The sequence below is a fragment of the Erinaceus europaeus genome, chromosome 7 (assembly GCF_950295315.1).
Source record: "Erinaceus europaeus chromosome 7, mEriEur2.1, whole genome shotgun sequence".
NCBI lineage: Eukaryota > Metazoa > Chordata > Mammalia > Eulipotyphla > Erinaceidae > Erinaceus > Erinaceus europaeus.
Genome location: NC_080168.1, coordinates 50,334,210 through 50,350,170, shown reverse-complemented (window position 1 = coordinate 50,350,170; position 15,961 = coordinate 50,334,210). Strand labels below are relative to the sequence as shown.

Genomic DNA, 15,961 nt, shown 5'->3' with positions numbered 1-15,961 from the left:
GTTTGTGCTCTACTAGGTGTGCCACCTCCCATTAGCCCTTCTTTTTTCTTTTTTTTTCTTTAATCTTTTTATTTATTTTTTGATAGAGACAGAGAGAAATTGAGAGAAGGGGAGATAGAGAGGAAGAGAGACAGAGAGATACCTGCAGCATTGCTTCACCACTTGTGAAGCTTTCTCCTTGCATGTGGGTACCTGGGGCTTGAACCCGGATCCTTGTGCACTGTAATATGTAATCCTCTAGGTGCAGCACCGCCTGGCCCCATGGCCCTTCTTATCTGCTGAGATATTTCATTAGACTTCTCACACCTCGTCCTGCAGCTGGGCTTTGCTGATCCAGTGTTAAATGCTGGAGTGGCCATCCTCTCTCTGATCCAGGTGGTCTAGAATGTGGCCACAGATCTAAGTCTGAGGGTAATACCATGCCGAAGGTATTCTGAGGATGCCATTATTCTCACAGTCATCTATTCATCTAAAGAGCACCTGTATTTTTGTCGTTGTTTTGTTTGTTATGATTCTTTTAATTAAAAAAAAGCACACCCCATAGCCCCTGGGCATGAGCTAAAATGCCATAAAAATAGTCTGTGAGTGTTAGCTCCACACTGCCAGCAGGCGGCATAGTGTGGACAAAGGCCCTGAAGAAACTTGCTCATCCTTATAGACAACCCCACTCCCACCCACCCCTTGCTTTCTGGTAGTAGCTAAGGACAAGAGGGGCTGAGGTGCAGAGTGGAGGGGCTGGCCTGAGGTTGGCTTGGAGAGGTGCTAGGAGCTGGCCAGAGGACGCCAGGCCTGCCCAAAGGCCACCCAGGTCCTTTGTGACAAATGTCCAGCAGGAAAAAACAGAAAGAAGCCAGTGTCTTTCTCTGAGTGACAGTGCTGGCTGGCTGTATGCATTGGGAAGAGTGTCATTGAGACTAATTCCCAGTTACCTGGGCACAGGCCTCCCTGGATGCCCGTCTCCACTGCCCACCATCTACACTGCTCCACCTAATAAGCCTTTTTTCATTGACTGCTCACTGCCAGGTTGGTGAGTGATGAGATTCACAAAAGCCTTTGCTCTTGCCCTCTGTCCCTGCATGATTCTCGTCATTGTTGGTCTCCTTTGTCCATCAAGCCCTCCTACAGGTTCAGCTGACCCCTCTGCCATCAGTAACCCTGCGGCCTGACCTCCGCATGGTTGGTAGCAGAGCCCAGGCCAGTTAGTCATCACAGGACAAGGGGTCAGCTCTGGGCTGGGCCTAAGTATGCGAGTTGGCAGGAAGCCTTGTAAAAACACCTTGTCATGGCATTTACAGCCTTCCGTGTTGTCCAGTCTAGGTCCCCAGTTGGCCTGGGGGTACGCCTAGCTCCCCAAACCCCCTGAAATACACACAAAGCATCCATTCCTTCCCTGCACCCCCAACTGGCTCCTGCCACATGCTCTCCCAGTCTCTGCTCACTGGAAGCTCATGAGAACAAGAAGTTCTCTGGAGAAGAGATCCTCATAGGATAACTCCTTATAGTCATCTCCTCCTTAAAGCCATCCCTTTATCCTCGAAGTCAGAAATGCTCCCTCTTCCGGAACCTTCTGTGTGTCCCCACCTTTCCCCTCCTAGGGCTTCCTCCAGTCCTCAAGAGTCTTTGTGGGTGTTTCAACCCTATGAGATAGACCGCACAAAGGGGTGAGATGTCCTCGCTCCTTTCCAGTCCTGTGGCTGCATGCTATGCTCAGTGACACTGACTTTGACAAACCTGGCTCAACCTGACAGAATGAAATCCAGGCCGAGTCAGGGCTCTCCCCCATGACCCGCCACCATCAGTTCCTGCTTTCAGATTTCCTGCACCCAGCACAGGTCCTCATTGTACCCAGAAGGTGCTTCACAGATTGGTGTTGACTCATTGATTGCTGAGATGTCATTTTATTTGTTTCTTTACCTTTGTGGAGCTGGAGCCTCATGCATGCGCGATTCTGCTGCTCCCAGGCTGATTTGGCATCCCTCTTATTTCATATTGAAAGAGAGAGAGGAGGGGGAGAGACACTACAGCACTGCCACTCTCCCCCTGTCCCTGTGCTGTCTGTCCATACTGCCCCATGTCTACTGGGTGAGCAATCTCCCAAGCCTGATCTTTAGTTAGAGCCCTAGCTCCAGTTAGGCTGAGAGGTGCTGTCCTTCTCTCCTCTCACGCTTCCACCAGACACGGCTATGCTTCTTTGCTTCCTGGGACCCAGGCCCACCAGGTCATCTGCCCCAGCACTTTCCAAGCCATTCCTTCTGGGTCTCTGGAGTGCTGGAGCCATGGCCCTCCTGGGCTCCCTGTGGCAGCCATGCTCTTTGTTGGAAGTGTAGGTCTGTTAACTCTACAGAGAGGTGGTGAGATGTGGCCCAGGGCCCCCAAGGGGAGCTCCTTTGCTCCTTTGAAGGTGGCGCCTATGAACAGCCCAGTGAAGACACTGCACGTGCTGTGACCTCTGAGGTGTTCGCAATGTCTTATGAACATTCCTGAGCTCACACGCCAAGCAGCAGGTGGCTTGGGAGGGCTGTGTTGGGGGGGGGGGTTCACCTCCTGATATGCTTGCAGGCCTGGGACTAGGGTCTGGGGGCAGCTGCCTGGACTAGCAGTGAGGAGAGCACAGGGGTTCATGCCACAGCTCCCCACATGGCTTCTTCCCCAGTGATGAGTTGATTTCCAGTCCCAACAACTCAAGCAGTCTGGGGCTTTTTTTTTTTTTTTTTAAATATTACTACTTTAAAAATATATATATTTATTTATTCTCTTTTGTTGCCCTTGTTTTATTGTTGTAATTATTATTGTTGTTGCTATTGATGTCATTTTTGGATAGGACAGAGAGAAATGTAGAGAGGAGGGGAAGACAGAGGAGGGGAGAGAAAGATAGACACCTGCACACCTGCTTCACCACCTGTGCTTCACTCCTATGTAGGTGGGGAGCCGGAGCCGGAGGCTCGAACTGGGATCCTTATTCTGGTCCTTGTGCTTTGTGCCATGTGCGCTTAACCCGCTGCGCTACTGCCCTATTCCCTATTACTAATTTTTTTTAATTTAATTTAATTTTTAAAATTTCTTTATTGGGGGAATTACTGTTTTACATTTGACTGTAAATACAATAGTTTGTACATGCATAACATTTCTAAGTTTTCCATATAACAGTACAACCCCCACTAGATCCTCTGTCATCCTTTTTGGACCTGTATTCTCCCCCCCCCCCCAACTCCAGAGTCTTTTACTTTGGTGCAATAAGCCAATTCCAGTTCAGGTTTTACTTGTGTTTTCTCTTCCCCCCACACACCCATTCCTGCCACTCCACACCACGTCACTTCACAATGTGGTCTCTGTCCTGGCCTCCAGGGGCTCTGTCCACTGCCACCAGAGGACCTGAGTCTGAGTATTGCTGGCCTATATATATTTTGTTTACTTATTTATTCACTCATTTATTTGGGGCAGAAATTGAGAGGGAAAGGGAAAGAGAGAGGAGAGTAAGAGAGAGAGACCTGCAACACTGTTTCATCATTCATGAAATATCCCCCCTGCAGGTAGGAACCAGGGGGGCTGAACCCAGGTTCTTGCACATGGTCACAGGTGTACTTTACTGGGTCTGCCACCACCCTATATATTTATTTTATTTATTTGACAAGAGATGGAGAGAAAGAGAGAGAGAGAGAGAGAGAGAGAACCAGAGCTGCACTCTGGCACATACAATGCTAGGGATCAAACTCAGGACCTTGTGTTTGTAAATCCACTTCTCTAGCCACTGCACCACCTCCCAGGCCGGGGCTCATCTCCATATTTTAAAACCCCAGTAAAGGTAACCCTTGCATCTAGGGTTGACTTCAGAGCCTTTTGACTGGCAGTCAATTTATGTCCCAATCTGGCCTCTTGTCCTGATTGAATTCCCGTCCTGTTGTCTCAGTCCATGTCTCAGATGTCTGTCTCATACGTGAGCGACCTTGAGGGAAGGGATGCAGAAGCAGGTGCTGCCCCTTCAGCTCTAACTTCCTGAAGACAATAACTGTGTTACCTAGTCCAGAACTGCTCCTCTAGCCCAGGGTGTGCTGTGTCAGGGGACAAACTGTGACAGGTCCTCTAGGGGCCAAAGGTGGCTCACCTGATAGAATAGAGCATTACCGTGCACAAGAACCTGGGTTTGAGCCCTCCGCCACCATGTGGTAGGGAGCTTCACAAGTGGTGAATTGGTGCTTCAGTGTCTTTCCTTTTGTCTCTTTCCCTCTCCATCTCTTTCTATTTCTCACTTTTTTATATATTTATTTATTTGTTTCCTTTTTGTTGCCCTTGTTTTTATTATTGTTGTAGTTATTATTATTGTTGTTATTGATGTCGTCGTTGTTGGACAGAACAGAGAGAAATGGAGAGAGGAGGGGAAGACAGAGAGGGGAGAGAAAGATAGACACCTGCAGACCCGCTTCACCACTTGTGAAGCGACTCCCCTGTAGGTGGGGAGCCGGGGGCTCGAACCGGGATCCTCATGCCGGTCTTTGAGCTTTGCGCCACATGCACTTAACTCACTGCGCTACCGCCCGACTCCCTGTTTCTCACTTTTTTTTTTTCCTCCAGGTTTATTGCTGGGGCTCAGTGCCTGCATCACAAGTCCACTTCTCCTAGAGACTATTTTTTCCCTTTGTTGCCCTTGTTTTATCGTTGTTGTGGTTATTATTATTGTTGCTGTTATTGTTGCTGTTATTGATGCTGTTGTTGTTGGATAGGACAGAGAGAAATCAAGAGAGGAGGGGAAGACAGAGGGGGAGAGAAAGATTGTGAAGCGACCCCTCTGCAGGTGGGGAGCCAGGGGCTCAAACCAAGATCCTTGCGCTGGTCCGTGAGCTTTGCACCATGTGCGCTTAACCCGCTGCACTACTGCCCGACCCCTTCTCACTTTTTTTTTTTTTTTTTTTTGCCTCCAGGGTTATCGCTGGGACTCGGTGCCAACACTATGAATCCACTGCTCCTAGAGGCTATTTTTCCCATTTTGTTGCCCTTGTTGCTGTTATTGTTCTTACAGCTATTGTTATCGTTGGATAGGACAGAGAGATATTGAGAGAAGAGGGGAAGACAGGGAGGAGAAGAGAAAGACAGACTCCTGCAGACCTGCTTCACCGCCTGTGAAGCAAACCGCCCCCCCTGCAGATGGAGAGCTGGGGGCTCGAACCAGGGTTCTTGTGCTCTGCGCCATGTGTGCTTAACCCGCTGCACTACCACCCAGCCCCTTGTTTCTCACTTTCTATCTAAAAGAAAAATAATGACCATCAACCATGTAGATACCAAGTCCCAGCTGTAATCCTAGTGGCAAAAAAAGGAAAGAAAGAAAGAAAGAAAGAAAGAAAGAAAGAAAGAAAGAAAGAAGGAAAGAAGAAAGAATGAGAGAAAACTTCCTTATATTCTACCATAATACAAGGAAGTTTTTAGCTATAAGCACTGAACACAGTATATAAATTACATAGGCAGGTGGGCCATGGCATGCCTGGTAGAATGCATGTTACCAACCATGAGGACCTGGGTTCAAGTCCCTGATCCCCACCTGCACTGGGGAAGCTTTATGGACAATGGAGCAGTGCTTCAGGAGTCTCTCCCTCTGTCTTCCTCTCTCCCTCTCCACTTCTCCGTTTCTACTAGAGAGAGAACAAGGAAGGAAGGAAGGAAGGGAGGGAGGGAAGGAGGGAGGGAGGGAGGGAGGAAGGAAGGAAGGGAGGGAGGGAGGGAGGGAGGGAGGAAGGAAGGAAGGAAGGAAGGAAAAGATGGCCATCAAGAGCAAGCACTGAACCCTTGCAATAACCCTGGTCGCAAAAGGTCTGGGTGGTGGCTCACCTGGTTGAGGGCACACATCACATTATGCAAGGACCTGGGTTCAAGCCCCCCGGTCCCTACCTGCAGGGGAAAAGCTTCCTGAGTGGTAAAGCAGATCTGCAGGTATCTCTGTGTCACTCTCATCTCCTCTTCCCCTCTCAAAATGCTCTCTGTTCAATCAAATAAATAAATAAATAGCCCTTGTGGCAAAAAAAAAGAAAGAAAAGAAAAAAATTGTGTAGTATGTTAGAAAATGGTAAATGCTGATTGAAAGAGGGAAGGAAGGGGACATGGAAGGAGTGAAAGATGGGACCCCGTTGAGCTCAGTGCTGAGCCAGCTCTTTAGCACCTACTGGGCTCTCTCACCACTGAGGTCCTCACCTGCTGGAGTTGGCAGTTGAACAGCTGATAAGAGTGAATGATGACGTTAACAGCAGCATCCGGTGTGCTGAGAGCTTAGCCTGTGACAGGCACCGGGCTCCACCATTTATAAACCTTTCCTCCTCTTTTATTTTATTTTATTTTGCCACCAGAGTTATCCCTAGGGCTCTGTGCCTGCTCAGTGACACCCCCCCCCGGGGGGGGCAATCTTTGTTTTTTCTCTTGATAGAGGGTGAGGTAGAGTGAGATGAGAGAAAGGGAGAGAAGTGTAGCTCTGCTCAAGCAGTGTCCCCCACAGGTGAGGACAGGTGGGATTGAACCCAGGTCTTCATGAATGGAAATGTGCACTTTACTAGGTGTGTCACCACCTGGTCCTTCTTTATTTTATTTGTTTGTTTATTTATTTATTGGTTATCACTGGGGCTCAGAGTGAGCAGTACAATCCACTGCTCCTGGTGGCCATTTTTCTTTTTTCTTTCCTGTTTTTTAAAATAGGTTAGAGAGAAATTGAGAAGGGAGAGGAAGATAGAGAGGGAGAGATACACCTGCAGGCTGGCTTCACTGCTTGTGAAACATTCCCTCTTCAGGTAGGGAGTCGGGGCTGGACCCACTTAATCAAGTGCGTCACCGCCAGGCCCTCCCTCTCTATGCTTTACAGCAGTCTCCCGAGATGGATGCTGTCATCACCTCCATTTAACAGAAGAGGGACCCAAAGATTAGAGAACCATAAGCTTGAACTTGGGAGCAGTCACACATATAGCTGTTTTCCTTCCAACTGGTTAGTGAGGACGAGGACCATGCCAAAAACAAAGGCATCAAGAACCACTAAGCACAGCTTGGTTCACAGCTCAAGGGGGTGCTAGAGAAAGCACTTAGACACACACACACATAGCTCAGGAGTGCTACAGAAAGCACTTAGACACACACACACACACACACACACACACCAGGGTCAGATATGTGGTTTCCAATCTAGAGATAATCCTCAGAACAGCGCCAACATTGTGCAGGCTTATATTACACACAACCCTTCCCGAATATTCTTCTACTAACCCCGTCTCCTCACTTGGAGGGGCAGAGATCCTAGAACTCCTCTCTCTTTGTCTGCCTTATAATCTTTCTTTGCAGAACCCAAGCTCCTCCATTCCAAATTGCTCTCAGCTCAGTCCATGTTGTGTAGCTGTTGTCTAGACATTAAAACAGCCAGTCCTGGGTGTTTTACATGGATAGCCCTATAATCAGCGTGACTGTCCACTTGTAAAAGAGCAAAGCCTGAGTCAGAGGGCTGCACCAAAAAACAAGGCATTTGGCCTCATCTTGGCCTGGTGTAGATTCAGATTTTTTTTTTTTTTGAGTCACAAAGCTCATTAGGAATGGGGATGCACTGGACTCTAATAAAGATTTTAGGGCAACCCAGATTTAGAGTGGTATATTTAGGGCAGGCCACGGGATGGATTTTAGAGCATAGGCAGATGACAGAAGGAGAGAAGAATCTTGAAAAGACAGGCTTTGTTGCTTCTCCTTCCCTGTCACCCCACTCCCACCCTCACCCACTTCTGCAATCAGTAGAAAAGCTGGTTTAGGAAAAATCATTTTAATTACTAGAAAAAGAGGCTTTCATAATTTGACCCAGGGAAGGAATTTATCACAGTGATTTCTTTCTTTCTTTCTTTCTTTCTTTCTTTCTTTTTTTTTTTTTTTTTTTTTCCCTGTTAAAATATTTTATTTTATTTTTTTTTCTTTATTTTTTTTTTATTTAAGAAAGGATTAATTAACAAAACCATAGGGTAGGAGGGGTACAACTCCACACAATTCCCACCGCCCAATCTCCATATCCCACCCCCTCCCCCAATAGCTTTCCCATTCTCTATCCCTCTGGGAGCATGGACCCAGGGTCATTGAGGGTTGCAGAAGGTAGAAGGTCTGGCTTCTGTAATTGCTTCCTCGCTGAACATGGGCGTTGACTGGTCGGTCCATACTCCCAGTCTGCCTCTCTCTTTCCCTAGTAGGATGGGTCTCTGGGGAAGCTGAGCTCCAGGACACATTGGTGGTGTCTTCAATCCAGGGAAGTCTGGCCGGCATCCTGATGATACCTGGAACCTGGTGACTGAAAAGAGAGTTAACATACAAAGCCAAACAAATTGTTGAGCAATCATGGACCCAAAGCTTGGAAAAGTGGAGAGGAAGTATTAGGGAGGTACTCACTGCAAACTCTAGTATACTTCTGCTTTCTTACTTTGGTGCCATACTCCAAACTCAGTCAATTTCTGCTTTGCGTTTCTACTTCTTCTTTTTTTTTTTTTTACATGCATAACATTCCCCAGATTCCCATTTAGCAATAAAACCCCCACTATTTCATTCATCATTTTTCATGGACCTGTATTCTCCCCACCCACCCACCCACCCCAGAGTCTTTTGCTTTGGTGTAATACTCCAATTCCATTTCAGGTTCGACTTGTGTTTTCTTTTCTAATCTTGTTTTTCAACTTCGGCCTGAGAGTGAGATCATCCCATATTCATCCTTCTGTTTCTGACTTATTTCACTCAACATGATTTTTTCAAGGTCCATCCAAGATCGGCTGAAAACGGTGAAGTCACCATTTTTTATAGCTGAGTAGTATTCCATTGTGTATATATACCACAACTTGCTCTGAATGACTCTGAAAATGTCCAATAGTTCTAGGTTATCTATCTCTTCATTTAGCTCCCTTATGTCTTTACTGATTTTCTTCCTGGATGATCTGTCAAGTTGAGATAGTGGGGTGTTGAAGTCCCCTACTATGATTGTGTTACTGTTAATATATTGCTGTAGCTCTTTCAGTAGAAGTTTGATGTATTTAGATGGCTTCTCATTGGGTGCATAGATATTAATAATTGTTAAGTCCTCTTGATTGACTGATCCTCTGAGCATTAAGTAGTGTCCATTCCTATCTTTTTTAATCTTATCTATTTTAAAGTCTATCATGTCAGATATGAGAATAGCTGTTCCTGCCCTTTTTTTGTGGGCCATTGGCTTGAATGATAGTTTTCCATCCTTTCACTTTAAGTCTGTGTTTGTCTTGTTGCGTTAGGTGAGTTTCCTGTAGACAACATATTGTTGGGTTGTGTTTTCTGATCCATCTTCCTACTCTGTGTCTTTTAATAGGTGAATTCAGACCATTCACATTTATTGATATCAAAGATTGAAGATATTTTAACGCCATTCTTGTAGAGTTTTAGAGTGTTTTGATATATGTTCTATTTGTGGTGGTCTGGTTGTTTATAGGCAACCTTTCAGAACTTCTTTCAAGGCAGGCTTGGTGATGGTTGCTTCCTTCAACTGTTGCTTGTCTGAGAAGGTTTTGATGCTTCCATCTAGTCTGAATGACAGTCTAGCAGGATATAGTATTCTTGGCTGAAAGCCTTTCTCATTGAGCACTCGATAGATATCTTGCCATTCTCTTCTGGCCTGTAGTGTTTGTATGGAGAAGTCTGCTGCTAATCTTATGGGTTTTCCTTTGTAGGTGACTCTTTGTTTTTCTCTTGCAGCCTTGAGGATCCTTTCTTTATCCTTATTCCTTTCCAATCTAAGTATGACATGTCTTGGTGTCTTTAGGTCTGGGTTAATTCTGTTTGGGACCCTCTGGGCTTCTTGAATCTTTATGTCTTTGGTGTTGTCTAGACTAGAGAAATTTTCAGCTATTATGGCCTGGAGAACGCTTTCTTCCTCCCCTTCTCTTTCTTCCTCTGGTAAGCCAATAATGCGTATATTATTTCTTTTGAAGTCATCCCATAGGACTCTGTTGTTGTTTTCAGCATCTCTTAATCTCTTTTTGAGATCTCTTACTTCTTCTTTAGTTGTCTCTAATTCATCCTCAATCTTGCTAATTCTGTCTTCAGCCTCATTGATTCTATTCTCTCTGCCCTCTACTGCTTTCTGGAGTTCATCTATTTTGTTGCCCTGCTCTGATACTGTTTTAGCTTGTTCAGCTAGTTGCCTTCTTAGCTCAGCAATTTCAGCTTTCAGCTCTCTAATAACCATGAGATAATTAGAATTTTCTTCCATATTCTCATTTGTTGTTCCTGCAGTTCTGATTACAATTTTTTCAAATTCTTTACTCACTCCTGTTATTATTTCCTTAGCTAATGTTTGGATGTTGAACTCGTTGTTTTGTGCTTTGCCCTCTGGAGGACTTTTAGCTGGACTCTTGTCCTGGTTCGAGTCTCCATTATTTTTTCTTGTTGTTTTAACCATTTTATATAAGTTAAGAGGTTTTTCAATCCCTGAGTTGGAGTTCAGTGGTGTAAAAGCCTTTTTTTTTTTTCCCCCTGTAGGCTATGGTAGCCTGAGGGCTTTTAAACTATCAATAGGCTTCTTGGCTTAATCAATGACTCCTGACCAAGAGATAAAGCAGGGTGTGGCAGAGATAATCCAGTGGTTATGCAAAGAGACTTTCACAGCCCTTCAGCTATGCCACCGAGGTATAGGTCTTCTCCTGAGTTTCCCGGTTAGATCTCTGTGCCCTGGTGTCCCTCCCTGTTGCTGCTCCAGATTCTGAGGGTAGTAGCAATGGAGACTCAGAGTTGTACTTGGTGAGTCTCTGGGGAGTCCTTTCCTCCCTTCAGCTGTCCCCTTGTTGGTGGAGCAGACTGGAGGTGTTGTCTCCACTGACAAACTGTCGAACTGTTAACAGTCACTTAATCTCTCCTTAGGCCCCTCTCTCCTCTCTGTCACCAGCCACGCGTGTTTGTACTCACGGGTGATTTACTGGGTTTCTGTGGTCATTCTAGTCCTGTCTTGTTTCGGTCCGGGTGGTCTCCTTTGGTATTCCTAGTTGATCCCTCTTTCTTTCTTTTTTTTAAGATAGAGACAAAGTAAAAGAGACCACAGCACTAGTGGTTCCCCAACACAGTGAAAGGTCACACACATGGCAGAGCAGTGCACTGTCCAAACTACCAATATTACTTTACATTAAGTTTTTTTTTTAATTATTTGTTTATTGGATAGAAACAGAAATTGAGATGGAAGAGGGAGGTGGAGAGAGGGAGAAAGAGAGACACCTGCACATCTGCTTCACTGCTTGTGAAGCTTTTCCCCACAGGTGGGGCCTGTGGGCTTGAACCTGGGTACATGAGTAATATGTACACTCCACCAGGTATACCACCTCCCAACCCCAGGGATTTAATTTCTTTATTCTTTTCTTGAGCACACTTAAATTCACATAGGTGTCCTCTCAGGTCTTCCTGGGATCCCTGTCTTTTTGTTTATTATTATTATTATTATTTATTTATTTATTTATCGGATAGGGACAGAGAGAAATTAAGGGGGAGATAGTGAGGGAAAGAGACAGAGAGACACCTGCAGCCCTGCTCCACCACTTGTGAAGCTTTCCGCCTACAGGTGGGGACCAGAGACTTGAACCTACGTCCTTGTGCACTGTAATGTATGCATTTAATCAGGCGTGCCACCGCCTGGCCCTTGTTTGTTTATATTGAAGTAACATTGGCTTATAGCATTGTATGATAAACATTATGTCTTATAACATACATACATGTGACACATGTACCTGATATAGACGTTAGGTGTATACGATAACACCTGTACAGACCACTGGAACCGTGGGCTTTAAGGGCCAGGGCTGGCTGGCACAGCCCTGGGGGGGGGGTAGCCTGCAGCTGGCAGACTGAATGAGGCTCAGGGACACTTGTCTCAAGCCACATCTGGAGAATAAAAGGACGGCCATCAGGCCTTCACTCCCATCCTGTTGCTGCTGCCCCTGCCCCTTCAAGTGATGAGCAATAGCTCAAACCTGTTACAAATTAGTTATAGGGGACAACTCACAGGGGGATCCAGGAAGATCATAGTAACCTCAAATCCCCATCCTCTGCCCCAGGTCCCAGCCTCTCCCCCCCCCCAGCTTTGTAAGGACCACCCCCCCCCCCCCCTTAGCTGTTCTCGGGATCAGAGGAGCAGGGAGGCGCTTTGAGCTTAGCTTCGGTCTCCATTCCATTCAGACTTCAATGACATACTTTTTTTTTTTTTTTAGAAATAATAAAAATGACATTATAGAAAACTTAGAAATTAAAAAATAGATATAAAGAAGTATATTAAAGCTGTACATTATTCCTTCAGAAATAACCAATCTCACTATTTAGATGTGAATATCTCATGCACTGTACAAAGCTGGGATCATACTGGATACGTAGTTTCATAACTAAAAAAAAATCAGCAGTGTATCATGGGGTGGTGTCCCTGCTAATAATATTCTTTTTTAAAAAAAATATTTTATTTTATTTATTTATTCCCTTTTGTTGCCCTTGTTGTTTTATTGTTGTAATTATTATTGTTGTCGTCGTTGTTGGATAGGACAGAGAGAAATGGAGAGAGGAGGGGAAGACAGAGAGGGGGAGAGAAAAGAGAGACACCTGCAGACCTGCTTCACCGCCTGTGAAGCGACTCCCCTGCAGGTGGGGAGCCAGGGTTCGAACCGGGATCCTTATGCCGGTCCTTGTGCTTTGCACCACCTGCGCTTAACCCGCTGCACTACAGCCCGACTCCCTAATAATATTCTTATACGTGAATGTAATGGGTTTCATATAACATGTGTACTAGTTATCCAATCCCCCTTATAGGAAATTTAAATGTTTGCATTTTATTTTTTTTAGAAAAACTGTATTTCTGTGCAAATCATGATTGTTTATTTCCTAAGAACTGTGTCAAATAACTGGGTAAATTATACTACCATGGATCAAAGGGTGTGCAAAGTGTTAAGCCTCCCCCCTCAGCAAAGCCTGTTGATAGCCATTTCTCTATTTCTCCCTTTCTCCTCTCTTCATTGAGAAGTCTTTACTTTGGCCCTGGTCAGCTCTGGTTTATGGTGGTGCGAGGGATTAAACCTGGGATTTGAGAGCCTCAGGCATTAAAGTCTGTTTGCATAACCATTATGCTATCTACCCCCTGAAAGACAGTGGCTTTCCACAGCATCCAGTAGGGAGCTGTATCTGGCCTAGACCTCATGAAGTCACTATCTCACCATCACAAGTCTAGTTTCCAGGTTGTTGTTTCCTTGTTTGTTTTTAGGAAGCTGCACCCGGCTGCAGTCTCTCCTTAGCTGTGCTCTGCGGGTGAGGATGTGATCCTGGCAGCCCCATCTAGACCCCACCCCCACCCCCATTGGAAGAAAAGAGGAGTGGGACAGTAGGGGGAGCTAGAGCACAGGGTGTGGGTCTGGCCTGGCACTGTATCTTGTGCTAACTGCTGTTTCGGGTGTGCACTGGAGTTTTCATATCCATTAGTGCATGTCATCACACTCATGACTGCCTTATCCCAGAAAGAACTCCTACCGTGTTTTCACAGATGAGGCTCCAAAGGGTTGGAGCCTCCCTCTGGGAAGTGGCAGGTTGGGATCAGACCAAGATAGGGGTGCTGAGTGACTGCTCTCAAAGACTCTCCTTCCTTTTTTCTTTCTTTTTTTCTCCTCCTCCTCCACCTTCTTTTTAAATATTTAGTTACCTATAAGAGCTGGCCAGTAGCGCACCTGGTTAAGCACACACACGTCGCAGTGTACAAGGAGCCAGATTCAAGCCCCTGGTCCCCACCTGCAGGGGGAAACTTCCTGAGCAGTGAGTGAAACAGTGCTGCAGGTCTCTTATCTCTATCTTCTCCTCCTCTTAGTTTCTCTGTCTTTATCCAAAATAAATAAAAATAAATGTAGTGTTCTCCCTCTTGATCTCCTCGATTCCCTCTTAATTTCTCTCTATCCCAAAATAAATAGAAAGAAAAAAGTTCTGGGCAGTGGCCCACCTGGTTAAGCATACGTGTTACCATGTGCAAGGACCCAGATTCAAGCCTCCATTTCCCACCTGCAAGGGGAAGTTTCACAAGAGGTGAATCAGTGCTACAGTTGTCTCTCCCTTTCTTTCTCCTTCTTCCCTTTCAATTTCTGCCTCTATCCAAAACATATAAATAAACTAGTTCTTAATTTTCAAAAAATAGTGATTTTTTAAAAAAAGTTTAGTTAATTATTTAGGTTTTTTTCTTTCTTCCTTTTTAAAAATTTACTTATTAATTTATCTAGCCATGCTGGGAATTGAACCCAGAGCCATACTCCAGCCCCAGGCATGCAAATCCAGTGCTTTGCTGCTGAACCACCTCCCAGAGTCCCTCTCAACAAGCCTCTTGCTCTTGTGCCCCTCCCAGGCAGTTCGGAGGCTACGCCAAGGAAGTGGACTACATGGCTCAGGCTGCCCGGCTGCGCGCCGCCCTGGAGGGCACGGCTACCTACCTCAGTGATGTCTACTTCTGCACCGGCTATGACCCCCCCATGAAGCCTTATGGGCGCCGCAACGAGGTCTGGCTGGTGAAGACCTGAAGGACTCAGGAGCCAGGGATGCCGGCTGGGGGTCCCACATGTGCTCACCCTGGGGCTGGGGGTGGGGGGGAGCCTCGCAGCTCCAACTCATCCCTGTTCCTGCCCATACCACCACTGCCACTTCCTGGGGTCAACAGGTGCCAGACCCTGAGGCTCTTCTCTCAGCAGAAAGGAGCCCATCACCTTCCCAACTGCCTTGGAAGGTTCAGTGGTGGACCAGGCCAACACTCTCTGATACCTGGGGAAATAAACCCTGATTACTAAGAATGGCTGAATGTACATTTCTATCATGGGGGTGGGTGGGTGTGGTTTTTTCTTTTTTTTTAATTCTGCCAGGGTTATTGCTGAAACTCAGTACCAGCACTGTGAATCCACTGCTCCTCAGCAGCCATCCCCCCATTTTCTATTTAATAGAATAGAGACAAATTGAGAGGGAAGGGCTGAAAGAGACACCAAGGCACTGCTTCACCGTGCAGGTAAAGGAAGTAACGGGGTGGAGGAGGTTCAAACCCAGGTCCTTGCATATGGTAGTGTGTGCACTCAACCATGCAGCCCCCAACTATGATATTTTTTCTAAGAACCTCTGTGGGAGACGTGCTAACTATACGCCTTGTCTTGATGCTGAATGCGAGCAACTACTAAAGCAGTATGATGAGTCGGGCGACCCAGATGTGGCTGACCATCTCATTGCCTCCCTGGATGCAGCACGCCAAGCCCGCTGGCAACAACTCACGGAAAGTCTGAACTTCACCCACTCAAGTAGGAAGGCCTGGAAGCTTCTTCACAGACTGGGTGCCGGTAGCCAACCCCCTCCCGTCTCCCATCCTCCCGTATCTCCAAACTCAGTGGCCAGTCACCTAACTCAAGTTGGACGTGCTAAGATCGACCCAGTCTGGAAAAGAGAAATTTCCCATGAGTGGTCATCCCACTTCCGGTTATCTTGTCCATCTCCAAAACTCCCTCCCTTTACACTGTCTGAACTGGAAGACGCTTTGAAGAGGGTTAAACCAGGAACAGCTGCTGGCTATGAACTCATTCTTAACCTGGGTCCCGCAGCAAAGAAGTGTCTTGCTTCATTCCTGTCCCACATCTTGGAATCTGAGTCTATGCCCAAAGTTTGGCGTCGTGCGAAGATTATAGCGGTTTTGAAACCAAAGAAAGACCCAACACTGGGAGAGGCAGACTGGGAGTATGGACTGACCAGTCAACACCCATGTTCAGCGGGGAAGCAATTACAGAAGCCAGACCTTCTACCTTCTGCAACCCACAATGACCCTGGGTCCATGCTCCCAGAGGGATAGAGAATGGGAAAGCTATCGGGGGAGGGGGTGGGATATGGAGATTGGGCGGTGGGAATTGTGTGGGGTTGTACCCCTCCTACCCTATGGCTTTGTTAATTAATCCTTTCTTAAATAAAAAAAGAAAAACAAACA

At 46.2% G+C, this 15,961-nt stretch overlaps 1 protein-coding gene across 1 annotated transcript in view; it reads left to right on the top strand.

Moving 5' to 3' along the window:
- HEBP1 (heme binding protein 1) overlaps positions 1-14,795 on the top strand; it is a 32,658-nt gene extending 17,863 nt beyond the window's left edge. The window contains exon 4 of the mRNA XM_007515778.3: positions 14,357-14,795. Within this exon, the coding sequence (XP_007515840.1) occupies positions 14,357-14,528 (172 nt within the window). The 3' untranslated portion in view covers positions 14,529-14,795. The remainder of the gene's footprint in view (positions 1-14,356) is intronic.
- Positions 14,796-15,961: the final 1,166 nt, after the last annotated feature.